Below are 18,991 nucleotides of genomic sequence, written 5' to 3'. Positions count from 1 at the left end.
GAAACGTTGGCGTTTTCAGCTTTTTATTTTTGACCCCGCCTCTCATCCACCTGTTGAACAGCAATAAAAAGGCGCCAATAGTAATCACGTGGTTCGCCTACAGCCCCACACGTTCGACGCTCCTGAGTCCGCTGACAGCGCTCCATATAGGAGGCGAGGGGCGTGACTTGGCTCAGTGGGCGTGACTTGGCTCAGTCGGCGTGACTTGGCTTAGTGGGCGTGGCGCTAGACAAGAGGCACCTTTTGCGCAGAGCGAACTATGCCGCGCTTACTGTCTGCCGCGGTGGGCGTGGCGCGCCGCAGTTGGCTGGGGGACGGCGGACGCGGTGACGTTTTCAGCGCTGCGCGGCACCGCCTCCCAGTCAGTCGGTCTGTGGCCACTGGGTGGTTAGGGCTCGGTTCGCTCTGTGTTCTCCTCACTCGTCCCGTCTTCTCTTCTCTTGCCCTTACCTCTCCTTGTGGCCGGTGTTTCGGTGCCGCTATCCCTCAAATTGCCATGCCGGATCGCAGACCTTTCGAGCGGCTGCCGACTGACGTGCGGCCCGTCAACTACGGACTCTGTCTAAAGCCTGACCTCATAGACTTTACTTTCGAGGGGAAGCTGGAGGCCACTGTTGAGGTACTAGGGCACTTGGGTGACGGGACTGAGGCAAAGAAACCGAGACCTTGAGAGAAGGCAGAGATTTACGATGGGTTCTTACTGAGGCACAAGTGTCTGTATGTATATATAATGCATACGTAACCAGCCTTAGCCTCTCTATATGTCTCCACACAAGGCTGTGTGTGTATGTAATGTATACGTATGCTTTTATTATATATATATATATATATACACACACACACACAATTGTGTATAACTATATACCATCTTTAAAACATAACAAACCTATATATATCTATATAGATCTTATATAGATATAGATAGATCTTATATAGATATAAATAGATCTTAGATAGATATAGATAGATCTTAGATAGATATAGATAGATCTTAGATAGATATAGATAGATATAGATAGATCTTAGATAGATATAGATAGATCTTAGATAGATATAGATATAGATAGATCTTAGATAGATATAGATAGATCTTAGATAGATATAGATAGATCTTAGATAGATATAGATAGATCTTATATAGATAGATAGATATAGATAGATCTTATATAGATAGATAGATAACTAGATAGATCTTATATAGATATAGATAGATAACTAGATAGATCTTATATAGATATAGATAGATAACTAGATAGATATATATAGATATAGATAGATAACTAGATAGATATATATAGATATAGATAGATAACTAGATAGATATATATAGATATAGATAGATAACTAGATAGATATATATAGATAGATATATATATAGATATAGATAGATAACTAGATAGATATATATATAGATAGATAACTAGATAGATATATATATATAATATGACATGCTGACAGGACCATTAATAGTTGTATATACCCACACAAGCACATCATAACAATACTCATACACTTCTATTAGGCAGGGCTGTGTGTGTTTGGGTGCATATGGATATCCAGACACCATTACGTGTATGACACTGCACACCCAGACCAAAAAGTGGCTTTATAAAGATATGCAACAGTCTATACTGGCCTCATTGAGCTTCTGATCCTGCAACTGTTGCTAAGGTAGGTTCCAGGTAGATACTGCAAGATGACCATGCATTATATACATCATGGGCTACAGGTGAGATGTCTCGGGTGGGGATATATATAGATATATTTCTGCTGTCTTTTAGATTGGCAGGTTTTACATTTTGACATACTGGAAATCATAGTTTTGGGTAAAATTATATGGCTTTTTGTCTATTAGGCAGGGCTGTGTGTGTTTGGGTGCATATGGATATCCAGACACCATTAGGTGTATGACACTGCACACCCAGACCAAAAAGTGGCTTTATAAAGATATGCAACAGTCTATACTGGCCTCATTGAGCTTCTGATCCTGCAACTGTTGCTAAGGTAGGTTCCAGGTAGATACTGCAAGGTGACCATGCATTATATACATCATGGGCTACAGGTGAGATGTCTCGGGTGGGGATATATATAGATATATTTCTGCTGTCCTTTAGATTGGCGGATTTTGCATTTTGACATACTGGAAATCATAGTTTTGGGTAAAATGATATGGCTTTTTGTCTTGGGGCACTGACACTCCCCTCCGGATAAACGGCATCAACAAAATTCCTGTCGTTGTCTCAGCTTGCCAATATAGTTAATGAGAATCATGGAGCTTGTGGCAGGCTGGTGCCAGAGTTTTGTGGCAGGCTGGTGTCAGAGTTTGGTCAAGTCTTAGCTTTCTGGCAACCATTGCTCTTATGTGCTATATGCCCAGCTATTCATCTTCGGACAATACTGTTCCATGCCTTATTTTTGTCTGAGGTGTGAAGCGCCACGTCTGCCAGTGTCAGCCTTATTATTGTTATGTAAATTAAAGGAAATGGGATGCTGTTTGGATAATATATGCAATTTTCGTTTCTGCATCAGACATACACTGGCCAACCTGTCAAGGTAGGGAACTGCTCAGCCTGCGGCCTAACTGGACAGATTGCACAGATGGCTAAATGCAGTTGTTCTCTTCATTTGGATCTGCCAGGGGCTGCATCTCCTTTAAAAGAGAACTATACACCACGGGTGCAAAAAGCACCCATAACTATCACTGCCTAGACCCCCCCTCACCTCTCCCTTATAGTAGAGCTGGGCGGTATGACCAAAAATTTATATCACGGTATTTTTCAAAATGATATCGGTGTCACGGTATTTGGCGGTATTTTTTTTTCATGCATGATTAGGTGTTAACCCCATTTCCTAATAAATTAGAGAATAATTACTGCAGCATTGAAAATCAGGCAAGCGAAGGATCGGCAACAGAAAGTCGTAAGGTAAATCAGGCAGGCTTAGTTTCCCAGGCAAGGCCGCAGACAACATAGCATAGGAGGAGGCGTTTGATAGCTTTAAATAACCCCCACGCATGCGCAGAACCGGCGCCGTCAGCGTGCAAGCTTTGACATGTACGTGCGCTTTGACGCACGCGCACCTGGACGCGCGTGCGCAACGTCCCGCGGACAACGGGACGCACTCGCGCACGCAAGGAGGCGCGCGAGACCGGGCCGCACGGGTGAGTACCCTGACACCCCGGTATTGCGGTATCTGAAAAATGAATGTAGTTTTAAAAAAAAAACAAAAAACACTGGTATTCGGTATTAAACGGTATATCGCCCAGCCCTACCTTATAGCATTGTTTTTAAGTTTAATGTCTGTCCCTATCTCTAACCGCTAACTAAAAATGCAGAGAAGCGCAGCCGCGTACCTCGCCAACATCTCTTTCCGACTGAAGACAGTAAGGGTCTCTACGAACCTGCTTGCGCAATTGGAGGTAGCAGGGAATCCAACTGCGCATACGTAAGCAGGTTAGGTGTCGGCGGTGAGACCAGAAGTGTCTTCAGTCAGTGAGAAGATGTCGGGCAGGTAGGCGGTTACGCTCCTGCATTATTAGCTAGCGGTTAGCGATAGGGACAGTCATTAAACTTAAAGTGGACATGTCACCCAAACATAAAAAGCTGTATAATAAAAGCCCTTTTCAAATTAAACAAGAAACCCAAAATCATTTTTTTATTACCACATCCATACTCATTATAAAGGCATTTAAAAATCCCAACTGTCAATCATATATTGCCTGCCCCGCCTCCATGCCTTAGGCATAGGGGTGGGGCAGAGAGTTACTTTCACTTTCAATGCAGAACTTCTTAGATGTTGCTGCCCTCCTCACATTCCCCCTCCCTTCTCACCATGTAATTAGGTAACCATTGCATGGATATGGGCATCAGGTCCCCCCATACCGGCACAGAAACAAGATTTTGGCAGGCTTTGATAACCGTGTCCACAAAATGGTGCCTGCCTGCTTACTGCAATTGGGAATTCCAAGGCTGAAGAAAATAAGATAAAAAGAATTTTTATAGTGTAAAAACAGTTTGTTTTGCTTGACAAACACAATAGAAAACAATTTGTAATTATTTCTTAAGGTGACAGGTCCCCTTTAAAAGCAATGCGATAAGGGAGATGTCTAGGCATTTATAGTTATGGGTGCTTTTTGCGCCCGGGGGTATAGTTCTCCTTTGACTTCTCAATTTAGCGATGCAGCATGCCCCCAACTGGCAAGACATTTCAGTAATTGAAATAATGCATGTATAGGTTAAAGGAGAAGTAAAGTTAAAATCATGGGCGGGGGCGGTGATTAAGACCGCTTACCCGATCCTTGTAGCAGAAATTTGCACCTTTCGCTGCAATCCTGGGCCATTGCATGAGTCAAAATGCTGATTGGGTGGGTCTAATATTTTGGTACCCCCCCCCCCCCCCCCCAGTTATTTGACCTTTTCTTCTCCTTTAACTGCAATCCAATATAGTAATGCACTAAATACAGGACGGTTAACGGCAACAATTTTACCAGGTTCACCTTGGATGGAGGAGGATTCATCTGAATACATGTGCCTGGCAGAACCAAGTATGAAAAAGAAAAGGGGAAAAAATTTGGTGGCAACCAGGCTGTGGGAACAGGTAGTGACATAACAGACACCTGTGAAGAGCGATTGTGTGGAGTTTTCCAACTAGGGTTTGCTAATAGGCTGTCATATTCTAGTGGGGAAAGTCAGTCTGTAATATTGCTCTTTAATGGGACCCCTTAAGTTCACAGCTGCACTCACTGTAGGCAATTTTCTGTCGTATTCCTAGACGTATGGCAACACCCCAACAATGTATAGAAAAAAAATCAGAAATTGAGACAAATTTTTGCTGGGGAGCTTACCCCATTTATTCTGCCAGTGTACCACAAATAATCAACGTTTTGGGGGGCATGCACTTCGTTTGAGTGCAGTCTCTATTTCTGCTTTTTTTCTTTACAAAGAAGGCCTGTGGGTCATGTTCAGGCCTGGACTGGGATTCATAAGAGGCCTGGCATTTTAAGTACACAGATGCCCCAACAGCCCAATAAATAGTGACTGTCTATGGCGCCTTGCAGCAGCCCCTCTGGCATTTGCCATAAGCCACAGGTTGCCAGTCTGGGCCTGGCCACAGTGCACCATTGGGGTAGAGATTTAGTCAATCTATTAACCACATCTATCTACTGCTTTAAAAAGCAGACATTAGAGCATTTATCTAGAACAGATCTTAGACTTTTAAGCTACACGTACACCATCCCTGTATATTGGTATTCTGAGTAAAATAGTTATTTTCATTGACATTCCCTTTAATAGCAGGGCAGCTGATTGGTATTGGATGGAAGCTTAGCCATAATATTTGGTTTTGATTTTAAAGCATTAAGTAAGAACGTCCCAATGAGACCTTAAACTAAATTGTAGATATGGGTCAATAGGGTTTAATGCTGTCTGTCTAGAAGGGCCTTGATAGGGTCAGAGCTGCAACAACTCCAGCGATTAAAAATGAACTTGGATAGTTAGTAACCCATCAATTTTTGATAATTTTGTCGGCAGCCCAACAGTGGTCACGAGGCCTTTCTTGCAAGAAGCCAGTGTAAAAAATCCCTTAGGCACTGAATTGTGAATCATAAGTTTTCCCATCAGCTGATAAGCACATAAATCAGATTCTATATACTACATATCTCTATTGATTGTGCAGAGTTGAACAATCTACTTAATATAGGGCTCATACACAGAGGTGTGTTGCTTTCCACCTGCATACGGTGCTTAAATGTGCTGAATGCAGGTGGTATGTATATAGGTGGTAACGCAAGCACCAAAACCATCATCTCCATGTTCAGTTGTCTGGAGTTTTAAAGGAGCAGTTCAGCATAAAAATGAAAATGGCCAAATATTATCTATAAAGGCTGGAATGGGCAGATGTCTAACATAATGGCCAGAACACTACTTCCTCCTTTACAGCTCTCTAAGCTGTTAGCAGTCAGTAACCAATCAGTGACTTCAGGGGGGGGGGGCCATGTGGGACATAACTGTTCAGTTAGTTTGTGAGCGCGCAGGTCAGAATCAAATGCAAACGAACTGAACAGTTATGTCCCATGTGGCCGCCCTTAAGTCACTGACTAAGAGGTTAGAGAGCTGAAAGCAGGAAGTAGTGTTCTGGCTATTATGTTAGACTTCTGCCCACTCCAGCCCTTATAGATTTCATTTTTGCCTAACTAACTATATTGGAAACATTTATTTTGTGCAGTCTGTCCATTTTACCCAGTTTCATTTTTATACTGAACTGTCAAATTCCATTCCGTAATGACTGCAGCAAACACATGACAGTTTTTATTTCTGCCAAAGAGGTTGGTACAGGTTCCCATTCTGTGGGGTTTCTGTTCCTGCAGTGTGTTGTGGGGCAACTTAACATTAAAGAGTTAAATGCTTATCTTCTGATCTGGATCCACCTGAAACTAGAGAACATTTTATACATCTAAAAAGGGCTTGATCCTAGAAAAAGCCCCGAAGGCCTTACCAGTTGACATTGTGTTTACAATGCTATATATGTTATATTGTAGAATTATTTAATTTAAGAAGTTTATAAATGAGGTTAATTTGGGTAATGTTTATGTTTTCTGCTTTATTTGCCTTTCTAATTCCTATTTTGTAATGGTTTTCTTTAAGGAATAAAATCTTACCAGGATTTTGTATTAAAATTTGCACAAGTGCCTGTACATTTTTCTGGCAGTGAGTCAGGACAGACGGGGCACACCTATCTGGTGACATTGAATAGTGTCTTTTCCTTGGCAGGAATCTGATTAATATGCAGATCATAAGTGCAAACTAATATATATTTTAATGAGCGAGGAGTAAAATGGCCGCACATTCTACAGGTTGGCACAACATTTGTCTGTAGACTCAAAATGACTTTTTTTTGGCTCCAGCCATTTTGGATGGGACAAATCTCATGCAGATAAAGGCAAAATCTATTTGCAGAAAGTATCCCATCACTTACAGGACACTTTGTGTTTTAGAACTATAACAATAAATGTTTGGATTCTGTATGGTGTCTTATGCTTTTCTATGATAGGTGCCCATTAAGGGTATGTTATTAGTACTTCCATTTACATCCACATTTACATCCATCAAGCTTATTAAAAATGAATAAAAAAAAAAGTCTGATTGGTTGCTGTATGTTAATGGATCAGCTCCAACCTTGTGTATTTAGGATTCCCATCAGCGCGCTTTGTCATCCATTTTTAGTGGAGCTTTAGTTCCCTGGATGTCTGGGCATCACCATGTAACACTGAATAAGTGAGAGGAACAGCACACACATGAAATTTCCAGCATCTTGCCTTTAATTTTAGCCACAAACTAACTTGTGCAGTGAATTCAGTTTTTCTGGGGGGAAAGAAGAACCTGCCTTTGATTTAGTCTCGCTTAAATGGTTTGGTCACCTATAAATTAACTTAGTGTTATGTACAGCAGGGATCCCCAACCTTTTTTTACCCGTGAGCAACATTTCAATGAAAAAAAGCCTGGGGAGCAACACAAACACAAAAACTTCCCTAGTAGATGACCAATAAGGACTCAGATTGGTTAATTAATAGCCCAATGTGGACTGGCAGACTGCTAGAGGCTCTAGCAGGACACATGGTCTTTATGCCTCCAAAACTTGCATCCAAGTCAGAAATTAAAAAATGGGCACCAACTTTGAGGACACTGGGAGCAACATGAAGGGGTTGGTTAGCAACATGTTGCCCCTGAGCTTCTGGTTGGGGATCACTGATGTAGAGAGTAATAGTCTGAGACAGTTAGCAAATGTTTTCGTTTTTTTATTTGTAGTTTTTTTTTATTCCACTTTTTGTTTAGCATCTCTCCAGCAGCTATCTCGTTGCTAGGGCCCAAATTTCGTCAGCAACCAGGAACTGGTTTGATTGAGAGATTGGGTTGATTGAATAGGAAAGGAGGATAATAGTTATTAGGATGAAGACACACAGAGCTACTAGTAGCAGCTACTTGTTGTGGCTACTAAAACAGACAATGCTGATCATTTACTGATAATTGTCTCTGTGTGTTTTAGCAGAGGCAGTTCTCAGAATTGTCTATGGCGAGGTATTTACTGGGGTTTAGCAGCCGTGAAAAAGTAGCTGCTACTAAGTAGCTCTGTGTGTCTTCACTCTTAAGGGCAGTGCCATATGGGAAGATTAGTCACCCGCGATAAATCTTCACTACCACGGGCAACTAATCTCCCTAACATGCCATCCCAACGGCAAATCATTTGCCCTCCTAAGAAGAGGGCAACTCCTATGTTCTTCTATGCACTAGTATGCCAGTCATATCTGTAGTATTTGCCTGAAAGTGGCCATGCTTGCCAGACAAAATGTGGCGGTCTGCACTTCTAAGCGAGAACCTCCTGACACACTTGCACATTTATTGCGCCAGATTAGTAAGGGCTGTACCATAACACTGTTAATGCCTTCCCAGACTAATTGGGATTTGTTGTATGATATCAGGAAATAACACCCTTTGGGTAGTAATACAAAAATAATGATTTATGCAGATTTCAAGGCTTCTCCTTAATGCAAGGCTATGCAGCTAATGATGCAGTGCAGTTATTTTCCTGCCATGCTGACCTGACATTCTTTCTGCATTATCTGCGATTTGCTTTGAAGCAAGCACAAAGTGTAGCCGCGCATTCCAGCCCTTTCCACTACGTCTATCTGCATAGATAGCACTTTTCTTTAATAATTATAGGGATTGTAATTAGCAGCTTTATCTGCTTCTTCTGTATTGGCTTCCTTTCTACCTCGCCTGCCCATGCACCTTTGTACGCTTCACAACCCTTGCCCTCCCCTGGTTTAATAGAGAAGTAATGAAGTGATAGTGTTGTACTTAAGTCAAATCGTGTTGTTTCATACCATTCACTCCATAAGGTATCCTGTAATTATACTTTTTTGTTTTGGCAAGTTACCTGTGTTTATTCAGTGCCCTGAGAAAGTTGCTTCTCTGGCACCAGCATCACAAAGCTGTTCCTTTGTTTCTGCATGTTTTGCAGTTGTCAGACTGTAGTACAATTACCTTGTGACCCCAAGAGCCACTTGGTAATATTGCTTATTATTTGTTTTCACAGACATACTTGGTTCCTTAAATTGAAGTAAAACTTTGATAAACTCTGAAATCAGAGATGGATCCCCCTTAGGCTCACAGTGTCATGTAGCTTGTTCCGTTGTGAAGTGATGCATTCTGGGAGTCCCTTTGTATATTTATTTTTGACAGTTCAGATTGTGCTTATGCATAATGTTATGCTCATGTCAAAAAGCTGCAACATTTAAAAATATATTTTTGCACAGCCTCAGTCTTGCCTCATTTGTGGTCAATGGAACAATTTTAGAGGGGAAAAACACTTCCTGGCATAAACAGTGGCAGAACTCAAAGCCAATTTTTAAGCTGCTTTTTTAGAGAACACCTTTACTCCAGAATTCTAAATCCTCCCAGCCGTATGCCGGAATCCATTACATAGCTTTATAAGTATGTGCCATTTTTCACACCATAAACTGTGTATTTAAATGCTTTTTTTTTTTTTTGCACAACTTATTTCCTTAATCACAAAAAATGATAATCTAGCACAGCAGTTTATTTTATTAATGAGCTATGAGCATTTTAAGAGGGTAACAAGATACAATGCTATTCTCTGAGGTAGTAGACATTCGGAGGAAAACCAAAGCTGTAGCTTTTTTTGGTGTTTATTTACATAAATAAGATTGCTGTTTGTATATCCCAGTGTTTCTGAAATGTGTCTGTTTTCCCTAGGTGCAAAATGCAACCAACCAGATTGTGATGAATTGTGCAGACATCGATATCATCACTGCTTCTTATGCTCCCGAGGGTGACGAAGGTGAGGAAACTGGCAAGGAAGTGTAAATATTGTGGGCTGGGAAGAGTGGGTGTGTAGCCAGGAAGGTGGCAGTGCCAGCTTAGAATAGTTTTGGGATGTTATAGTTTCCGGTGCTATTGTGTAGCTTTTTATCAGAATCAATCTTATCAGCAGTATAGTAGTTATGCAGTATTTTCTTTGTAGCAGAGGTGCTGTGCTTTTATTACCCTGCTTTATGACGCTCTTATCCTGTCTGTATTTATTGTCCTAGTGCAGGGATCCCCAACTTTGTTTTTTAATAGCGAGTCACACTCAGATGTAAAATGTTTTGGTGAGCCATACAAGCATATAGAATGTTATTTAGGGATGCCAAATAAGTGCTGTGTGGGCTATTGGTAGCCCTATGTGGACTGCTAGCCACTGGGAGCAAAATCAAAGAGGGTGGTGGGTAACATATTGCTCCTGAGCCTCTGGTTAGGGAACACTGTTCTAAAGTAATGGTTCCCGAATTGTGGGGACCATGCTTCCTGGGGTGACCTGAAGCAGTGCACGGGGGGCTCAGCCTAAAGGCTAGTTTGATATGTGGGGGCAATGACTGTTTGCTCTCCTAGCTATACTCTGAAGCCCCAACCTAAATGTCAGTTTAGGTCAGAATACTTATTTTAAATACCACCCTAGAGTGCTTAAATATTGGGACCATAAAGGGGGGCTTATATCTAAATTGTCAGAAAAACACTGTCCTAGAATCTTCAGACTTGTGGCTTCAGGTCCCCTTTTTATCTGGTCAGGCCTCCTCCTTGCTACCATCAGTGTTACAGATCTAAGAAGATATGATTGTAACAGCCCCCCCTTATTTTTTTTGACGTCTACTTAAGGCATAATAAAAGCTATCACCCTCACATTTTACTCTTTCTTCATTTGGACCAGTCTAGGGGGGCAGCCCATGTTTTCTGTTTTACTGTACAGGTATGGGATCCGTTATCCGGAAACCCGTTATCCGGAAAGCCTGTCTCCCATAGACTCCATGTTAATAAAATAATTCAGATTTTTAAAATGTATTACCTTTTTCTTTGGAGGCTAAACAGTCCTATTTGGTTTAATGTTTTATTGTTTTTTAGAAGACGTAAGGTATGGAGATCCAAATTACAGAAAGACCCCTTATCCGGAATACCCTTGGTCCCGAGGATTCTGGATAATGGGTCCTTTACCTGTATAAGCAAAATACATGATGTTTAATAGCAGTCCTATCTGAGACTGTTATATCGGTCTCATGATGATGTCTGTAGCTCCAGAGGTATCCTTGGGTAAAAACACAAGAGAGATTGCCCTGGTGATGTCAAGATCACTAACTGCAGAGGTGTATTTCTCTCATCCTGTCTCCAAAGTGATTGCTAAGCTTGAGGGTATCCATAACCTAGATTTAGTTCAGCTTAAATTGCAAATCCTCTGTGGACAGTTGTTCTCAGATATTTTTCTTACAGATATGTCAGCAGGCTAATACTCTATTTCCCCAGAGGTGCTGTGAGCTTTCCCTGCAGCTGGTATTCAATAGCTCTTTTTGTGTTAAATTTATACATAGATGCATGCTGGACTTTCAGTATGGAATATGTATGGTTTTGCCCACAATATTTGCTTTTGGGAAAACCATGGTGGGGAATGAATGCCTGGTCTATGACAGTCCTTATATATATAAAAACAACAGCAGTTCTATTATCCAGATGTTCTTGCTGATGCTGCAGATGTATATTTACTTGATGGGTTCCATTGCTAAGCAAGAGTTGCTATGTAACTGTCTGCTGTCCTTCTGATGCCATTAATGCACCAGGTTGTTAAGGAGACAAATGCTTTAATGGAGCTCTCTGGCCATGCCAGGAAGCAGGACTAAGCTGGATTTATATTGTTACTGCCAAAAGGCGGAGGGAGGCGGCTGCTTTTTAAATGGGTAATGCCAGTATTTTTCTCAAGTTGAAGCCTTGTAGCTTTCACAAGGTGTCTCCACATGCCCTGTGGTGCCCAGGAGAGAGCATCTTAAACCCTAACACATGCTTGTATTCTGCCTAGGCTCTGGAAAATGACAGTAATCATGATTTGCAGCTTCTGCCAACATTACAGTAGAACTCATAACTCTGTAATGCCAGGAAGCTACTGCTCCAATGTTTTCCCCTGCATTGCCAGGGCTCTACAATGCACTACTATTTTCTGTGTGTATTCTGGGGCCTTTGCTCCAAAGTTTTCCTGTGCCCTGCTTTCCTTGATAGCACTGCCCCTGGGTCCATATCCTCCTCCTCCTCTCTCCGACCAGTGTTAATCCCCCTGTCATAGGGCCTGTGTTGCAGCATACACGGATTAAGGCCTCCTGCTGTCTCCACAGTGTAGGGCAGGCTAATGGCACGCAATGGGCAACGGGAAAAAGAAACAATTGTGTGACCAATGTTTTGTGCCCTTAGCTTCACTTCCCACACCTTGTGTCTCAACCCTTTCTCCTTGTAGATTGTAAGCTCTTTTGGGCAGGGCCCTCTTCACCTCTTGTATCGGTTATTGATTGTTTTATATGTTACTCTGTATGTCCAATGTATGTAACCCACTTATTGTACAGCGCTGCGGGATATGTTGGCTCTTTATAAATAAGTGTTAATAAAGGTAGAAAAAATGATTATGCATTGACATTAGTTTTTTCACATCTTTTTGTAATGCCTGTGTGACAAAGTCTAGTGTTCACAGATTCAAAAATAATCATTAAATGGCTTGTAGTATAATGTAAGGAGTAATATTCTGAGACTATTTGCAGTTGGTCTCCAATTTTTTATTTGGTTCAGAAGCTTTCCAGTTTGGAGTTTCAGCGGCTATCTTGTTGCTAGGGTCCAAATTACCTTAGCAACCAGGGAACATAGGAGAGGACCCGATTACAAAAACAAATAATAAAAAGTTATAATAAAACTGTAGCCTCATCAAGCAATAGTTTTTGCCTGCCGGGGTCGGTGACCCCCCATTTTCAAGGTGAAGAGTTAGAAGAAAGCGGCAAACTGTAAAAAATAAATAAAAAAATAATGAAGACCCATTGAAGAGTTGCTTAGAATAGGCCATTCTATAACATAGTAAAAGTTGACAAAGAGGGTTGTTAACTTTTGAATTAACTTTTAGTATGACAGAGAGAGTGCTATGCCGAGACAACTTGCAGTTGGTCTACATTTTTTATTTGCTGCTTTTAAATTATTTAGCTTTTTATTTAGCAGCTCTCCGGGTTGGAATTTCAGCAGCTATGTGGTTGCTAGGGCCCAATTTAACCGGGTAGTTGCTTGTAAAAGGAACAGAAATATGAATAGAGTAGGGTCTGCATGGAAAGATAAGTACAGGTATGCGACCTGTTAGCCAGAATGTTCGGGACCTGGGGTTTTCCGGATAAGGGATCTTTCCGTAATTTGGATCTCCATAACTTTAGTCTGCTAAAAATCATTTAAATATTGAATAAACCCAATAGGATTGTTCTGCCCCCAATAAGGAGTAATATCTTAGTTGGGATCAAGTACAGGTACTGTTTTATTATTACAGAGAAAAGGAAATTATTTAACCATGAAATAAACCCAATAGGGCTGTTCTGCCCCAATAAGGGGTAATTATATCTTAGTTGGGATCAAGTACAGGTACTGTTTTATTATTACAGAGAAAAGGAAATTATTTAACCATGAAATAAACCCAATAGGGCTGTTCTGCCCCAATAAGGGGTAATTATATCTTAGGTGGGATCAAGTACAGGTACTGTTTTATTATTACAGAGAAAAGGGAATCATTTAACCATTAAATAAACCCATTAGGGCTGTTCTGCCCCCAATAAGGGGTAATTATATCTTAATTCAAGTACAGGTACTGTTTTATTATTACAGAGAAAAAGGAAATAATTTTTTAAAATTAGAATTATTTGCTTATAATGGAGTCTATGGGAGATGGCTTTCCGTAATTCAGAACTTTCTGGATAACGGGTTTGCGGATAATGGATCCCATACCTGTAATATAAAGTACAATAATTAAAACTGTAGTCTAACAAAGCAATAGTTTATTGACTACTGGGGTCAATGACCCCCATTTGAAAGCTGGAAAGAGGTGGAAGAAGGCTGCAAATAATTCATAAACTATAAAAAAATAAAAATGGAAAGGTTACTAAGAGTAAGCCATGCTATAACTTAAAGTTAAACTGAAGGTGAACCACCCCGGCGACGCGGCTTATTAAGACAAACATGATACAAGAACGGTCCAAAGCAAACTGAGAAATCACAGAATCTCATAACACTTTGGCCAGTGGCTTATTGCATGTTTTATTTGGAGCACTGCCTGCCCACTAGGGTTAATATTCCTTGTCTGTTTGAGGTGCTATCATACCAACTGCAAGAAATGTGTAAGTGCTCCTCATTCTGTGCTCTTGTTGGTATTTTTCATGAGTAATTTGACAGCACAAGCATGCTGGGAGCAAACAGGGATTGCTTTCTGACGATGAAAGCCGTTGTGTGTGGGTTTCGTAATATTAACCTCGCAAGGCCCTTTTCCACAAAATATAGGCCAGAGAATTATCGTTTCTATACAAGACTGGAGTGTCAAGCTTTAAATGCGCTCTTTATCGTTAGGCTAGGCCTGCGTCGTTAGCAGAAGTGTTTACATCCCCGGAGACTAATTCTACGCAAGCATCTGCCCAAGATATTGCTTCTGATCCTCATTCTGTTTTGATGTATTACTGCAACTCCGCTGGAGTCTGCTTAAAAACATTTCATTTGGTCGTTCTGGTGGCATGGGGGAGTTTTTTTGTACTTTGCTTTGTAGCCAGGTATGAGGTCAGTCATCTGTAAGTTTCAGACCCATCAACAATTTGCCTTTGACATGGTTCCAGTAATTCAGTGAATACTGAAACAGCCCGGGCCTTTTCCTTTTAGCGTGCCATTTGAGAGTGTTGCATAATTGTGTTATGCTCCATTTGAAATTGATTACTAGTTTGAAAACTTATTGTAAGGGTAAAAGGTATGCTATCTATGTATGCAATGTATTGAAAAGCCTTTTGCACAGCTGGCTGCTGCTGCTTGATTTCTCTGTTGCTCTATATAATGTGCTAGTTACAAATATTGCATTAAAGGAACAGTAACACAAAAAATAAAAATGTTTTAAAGTAAATACTGTTGCTATCCACTGGTAAAACTAGTGTGTTTGCTTCAGAGACTACTATAGTTGTACACTGCTGTGTAGCCATGGGGGCAGCCATTCAAGCTGAGGAAAAAAGGAGAAAAGGCACAGGTTACATAGAAAATAGAATGCAATGGGAATCTATGTAACTTATCGGTTATCTGCTATGTAACCTGTGCCTTTTCTTCTTTTTTCCAGCTTGAATGACTGCCCCCGTGGCTATAACTATAGTAGCGTTTCTGAAGCAAACACACAACTGTTACCAGTGTAGGGCAGTAGTACGTTATATTTTAATTACCTTAAAACATTTGTATTTTTTTTTTTTTTAGTGTTACTGTTCCTTTAAGAACAGGGAATATGGAGAATGCATTGCTCTGTGTTTACCTAAAATATAGTGGAGTTCTTTGGTTTTTGGAGAATGTATTACTGGTACACTAATTAATTCATGTTTTCTTTTTCACAGAAATTCATGCTACTGGGTTTAACTACCAAAATGAAGATGAGAAGGTTACTCTGTCCTTTCCTAGCACCTTGCAGAAAGGTAATGAGTGTTCCATTCAGCCTTGGTCACATAAACAAGAGAATAAGCTGCATTTAACAGTAAATGATGCACCAGAATTGCTGTGGAAAAAGTCCATAAACATTAACCTTGATCATTACTACACTGATTGTAAAAAAAATTCCACTTATTGCACTGCCAGCATTGTCAGAATTCCTTGATCAATCCAGTGAGACATTTCCCTTTACAACTGCATGCTGATATTTAACCATTTGTCTCATATGCCAGTCTGTGCTTTGATCAGTATTTTTACATATTACCTAAATACAATTGGAATCCCAAAGTGCTATTCAGTGTGTTATGGTGGCCATGTTACAGTTCTGAGATTTCTCCAAAGCTGATGTTCTTGGATATACCACAATACATTTGTTATGGTCTGTGCTGACTTGTTTTTGACATAATTCTTTGATCTATTTGAGCCTGGCACTGTTCTTTCTTTATGTACTAGGTGCAGGGATGCTAAAGATTGATTTTGTTGGAGAGCTGAATGATAAGATGAAAGGATTCTATCGCAGCAAATATGCGACTGCAACTGGAGAGGTGCGATATGCAGCTGTCACACAGTTTGAGGTAAGAGAATAAGGCTTCCAATTAAGTAGAGCTGGGCGGTATGACCAAAAATTTCTATCACGGTATTTTTCAAAATTATATCGGTGTCACGGTATTTGACGGTATTTTTTTTTCCATGCATGATTAGGTGTTAACCCCATTTCCTAATAAATTAGAGAATAATTACTGCAGTATTGAAAATCAGAGTCAGGCAAGCGAAGGATCGGCAACAGAAAGTCGTAAGGTAAATCGGGCAGGCTTAGTTTCCCAGGCAAGGCCGCAGACAACATAGCACAGGAGGAGGCGTTTGATAGTTTTAAATACCCCCCACGCATGCGCAGAACCGGCGCCGTCAGCGCGTCACGGACGTGCACGCTTTGACGCACGCGCACCTGGACGCGCGTGCGCAACGTCCCGCTAGGAGGCGCGCGAGACCAGGCTGCACGGGTGAGTACCCTGACACCCCGGTATTGCGGTATCTGAAAAATGAATATAGTTTAAAAAAAAAAAAAAAAAAAACGTATTCGGTATTAAACGGTATATCGCCCAGCCCTACAATTAAGTCTCTGTTACATTTATATTTCTGTTCCTACTCGTGCACTTCAATTGCAATGTACAGCTTTGCTGAATGTCTGCTTGTATTATTTGTGTGAAACATGTATAAGCAAACTTTAATCTTCCAGGCAACAGATGCACGCAGAGCCTTTCCATGCTGGGATGAACCTGCTATAAAGGCCACTTTTGATGTCATCCTAATTGTACCTAAGGACAGAGTGGCTTTGTCTAATATGGTAAGTATTTGCTAGCAATCTAGCTCTCAATGTGCTATCATAATATCGTATGGGGCTGACTATTTGCTTAACTTGTATACGCTTGCCTGTAATATATTAACTGAGCATTATAGCATTGTTAAGTATTTAAAAGAAACTTCAGACACAATGTCTTAAATTATTTATTACAGACACTAAATATATTGAGAAGCACATGGAGTGTAAGAAACTTCTTCTGCATGTTTAAATTCAGTCATGATTACTAGACATGGTTTAAAATTTTGCAATATTTAATTACACTTTAACCACTGTAAGATGTTATTGAATCATTAACTATTTAAGATTAGGTAATTTTTCCTGGCCCATAATCCGTTTTCTAAATTTTGTTTTTCAACTTTTTTTTTACTTCTTGACATTTTTCACCCCCCCCCCCTTTTTTTTTTCTTTCTTTTTTTGCTTCTGTAGAACTTGATTGATAGAAAGCCATACCCAGACGATGAGAACTTAGTAGAGGTGAAATTTGCACGCACCCCTATCATGTCTACATATCTTGTGGCCTTCGTTGTGGGAGAGTATGATTTTGTAGAAACAAGGTCTTCTGACGGCGTGCTGGTCCGTGTTTATACACCTGTTGGAAAAGCAGAACAGGGGAAGTTTGCCTTGGAGGTAGGCTTCAGCCATCAATCATAAAGCTATACAGAACCATTATTTGGTTTGCTCTCCTTTACCCATCCCTTAATAATAATTAGCTGCTTTCCCCTCAAGATAATACAAATCTAGCATAAAAGTAATTTTCTTAAAGATCTTGGTAGTCTTCCTAACATGTATCTTCCCTTATTTAGGTTGCTGCTAAAACCCTGCCTTTTTACAAGGATTACTTCAACGTACCCTACCCCCTCCCCAAGATTGACCTTATCGCCATTGCAGACTTTGCAGCTGGTAATGTTCCCAGTGACTGCTTTTTTTGAGCAGGAGTCCCTTTCATGGTGGTTTTTCTTTCTCATAGTTTATCTGTTTTTTTGCAGGAGCCATGGAAAACTGGGGCTTGGTCACCTACAGGTGCGTGCACTTAATCTGCTGGCCTTTGCTCAGAATGTATTATACCATCTCATATGAATATTGTGTTTTCTTTGTGATGAATAGTATTAGTTGATATTGTCTTTCTGCTTCCTCAGGGAGACTGCTCTGCTGATTGACCCCAAGAACTCCTGCTCTTCTTCTCGCCAGTGGGTGGCATTAGTTGTGGGACATGAACTGGCACATCAGTGGTTTGGGAACCTAGTCACCATGGTATATAATAAACACTTTGCATTGTACATTGCTTTTAACAGTTGCATTATGTGCTCTGACATTTACACTGTTAAACAAGTGTGCTCCCATTGCTTCCCCCTCCCCCCCAAGTGATTTGCACCTTTTCTTTCTCCTTGTTGGCATGCCCCTTTGGTTCCTGTCTCCAAGGTGAAGTTTTCCGTGTGTATATAGAATCCTTTTCTCTTGGGATTACACTTTGAAATTTTCCTAGGTTCTTTGTTATACAAAAATAGCTCCTTCCTAAGAGCAGTGTTCTCGCTACTAGTGGTGGAAGCTATACACCCATTATTTCTGTGCCCCTCTAGTCCTATGCATAGTGACCCTGTGAGGAAAGCTTTGATGGGAGGTTACAGACAAAATACAGGTTACTGTTGTTCTCTTTAAGACATCCACTGCTAAAAGTGGCCAGAAGTAAGAAGTACACATAAAAGAAAACAGTGAAGTAAAAATGCAAATGTTAAAGGAAGAATTTGTGCTTTTTGCAAATATCTCCTTCAGAAATGTGTGCCTAAGCTAATAAAATCTTCATAGCTCCCATGTGCTCGTCCCATGTGTATCTTTTGTCTGGACAGGAGTGGTGGACCCATCTCTGGCTGAATGAGGGCTTTGCTTCTTGGATAGAATACCTTTGCGTAGACCATTGTTTTCCAGAGTATGACATCTGGACACAGTTTGTCTCAGCCGACTATACCCGGGCACAGGAACTAGATGCACTTGAAAACAGCCATCCCATCGAGGTAATCTTCAGATTGATTCTGCCTGTGTTACAGAGGTAATTTCAGATTTGCATTTGACCATTAATGCT

General features: G+C 40.7%; 1 protein-coding gene across 1 annotated transcript in view; it reads left to right on the top strand.

Annotated features, from left to right (window-relative positions):
* The first annotated feature begins 398 nt into the window (after positions 1-398).
* npepps (aminopeptidase puromycin sensitive) overlaps positions 399-18,991 on the top strand; it is a 43,774-nt gene continuing 25,181 nt past the window's right edge. Inside the window, 10 exon segments of the mRNA NM_001079222.1 lie at positions 399-619; positions 9,771-9,855; positions 15,461-15,538; positions 16,005-16,126; positions 16,789-16,896; positions 17,341-17,541; positions 17,718-17,814; positions 17,901-17,934; positions 18,051-18,165; positions 18,759-18,923. Coding sequence (NP_001072690.1) covers positions 497-619; positions 9,771-9,855; positions 15,461-15,538; positions 16,005-16,126; positions 16,789-16,896; positions 17,341-17,541; positions 17,718-17,814; positions 17,901-17,934; positions 18,051-18,165; positions 18,759-18,923 — 1,128 coding nt within the window. The 5' untranslated portion in view covers positions 399-496.

The sequence above is a fragment of the Xenopus tropicalis genome, chromosome 10 (genome assembly GCF_000004195.4).
Source record: "Xenopus tropicalis strain Nigerian chromosome 10, UCB_Xtro_10.0, whole genome shotgun sequence".
NCBI classification, from domain to species: Eukaryota; Metazoa; Chordata; class Amphibia; order Anura; family Pipidae; genus Xenopus; species Xenopus tropicalis.
Note: the sequence above shows the minus strand (reverse complement) of the source record. Positions and strands in the feature narration are given on the sequence as shown.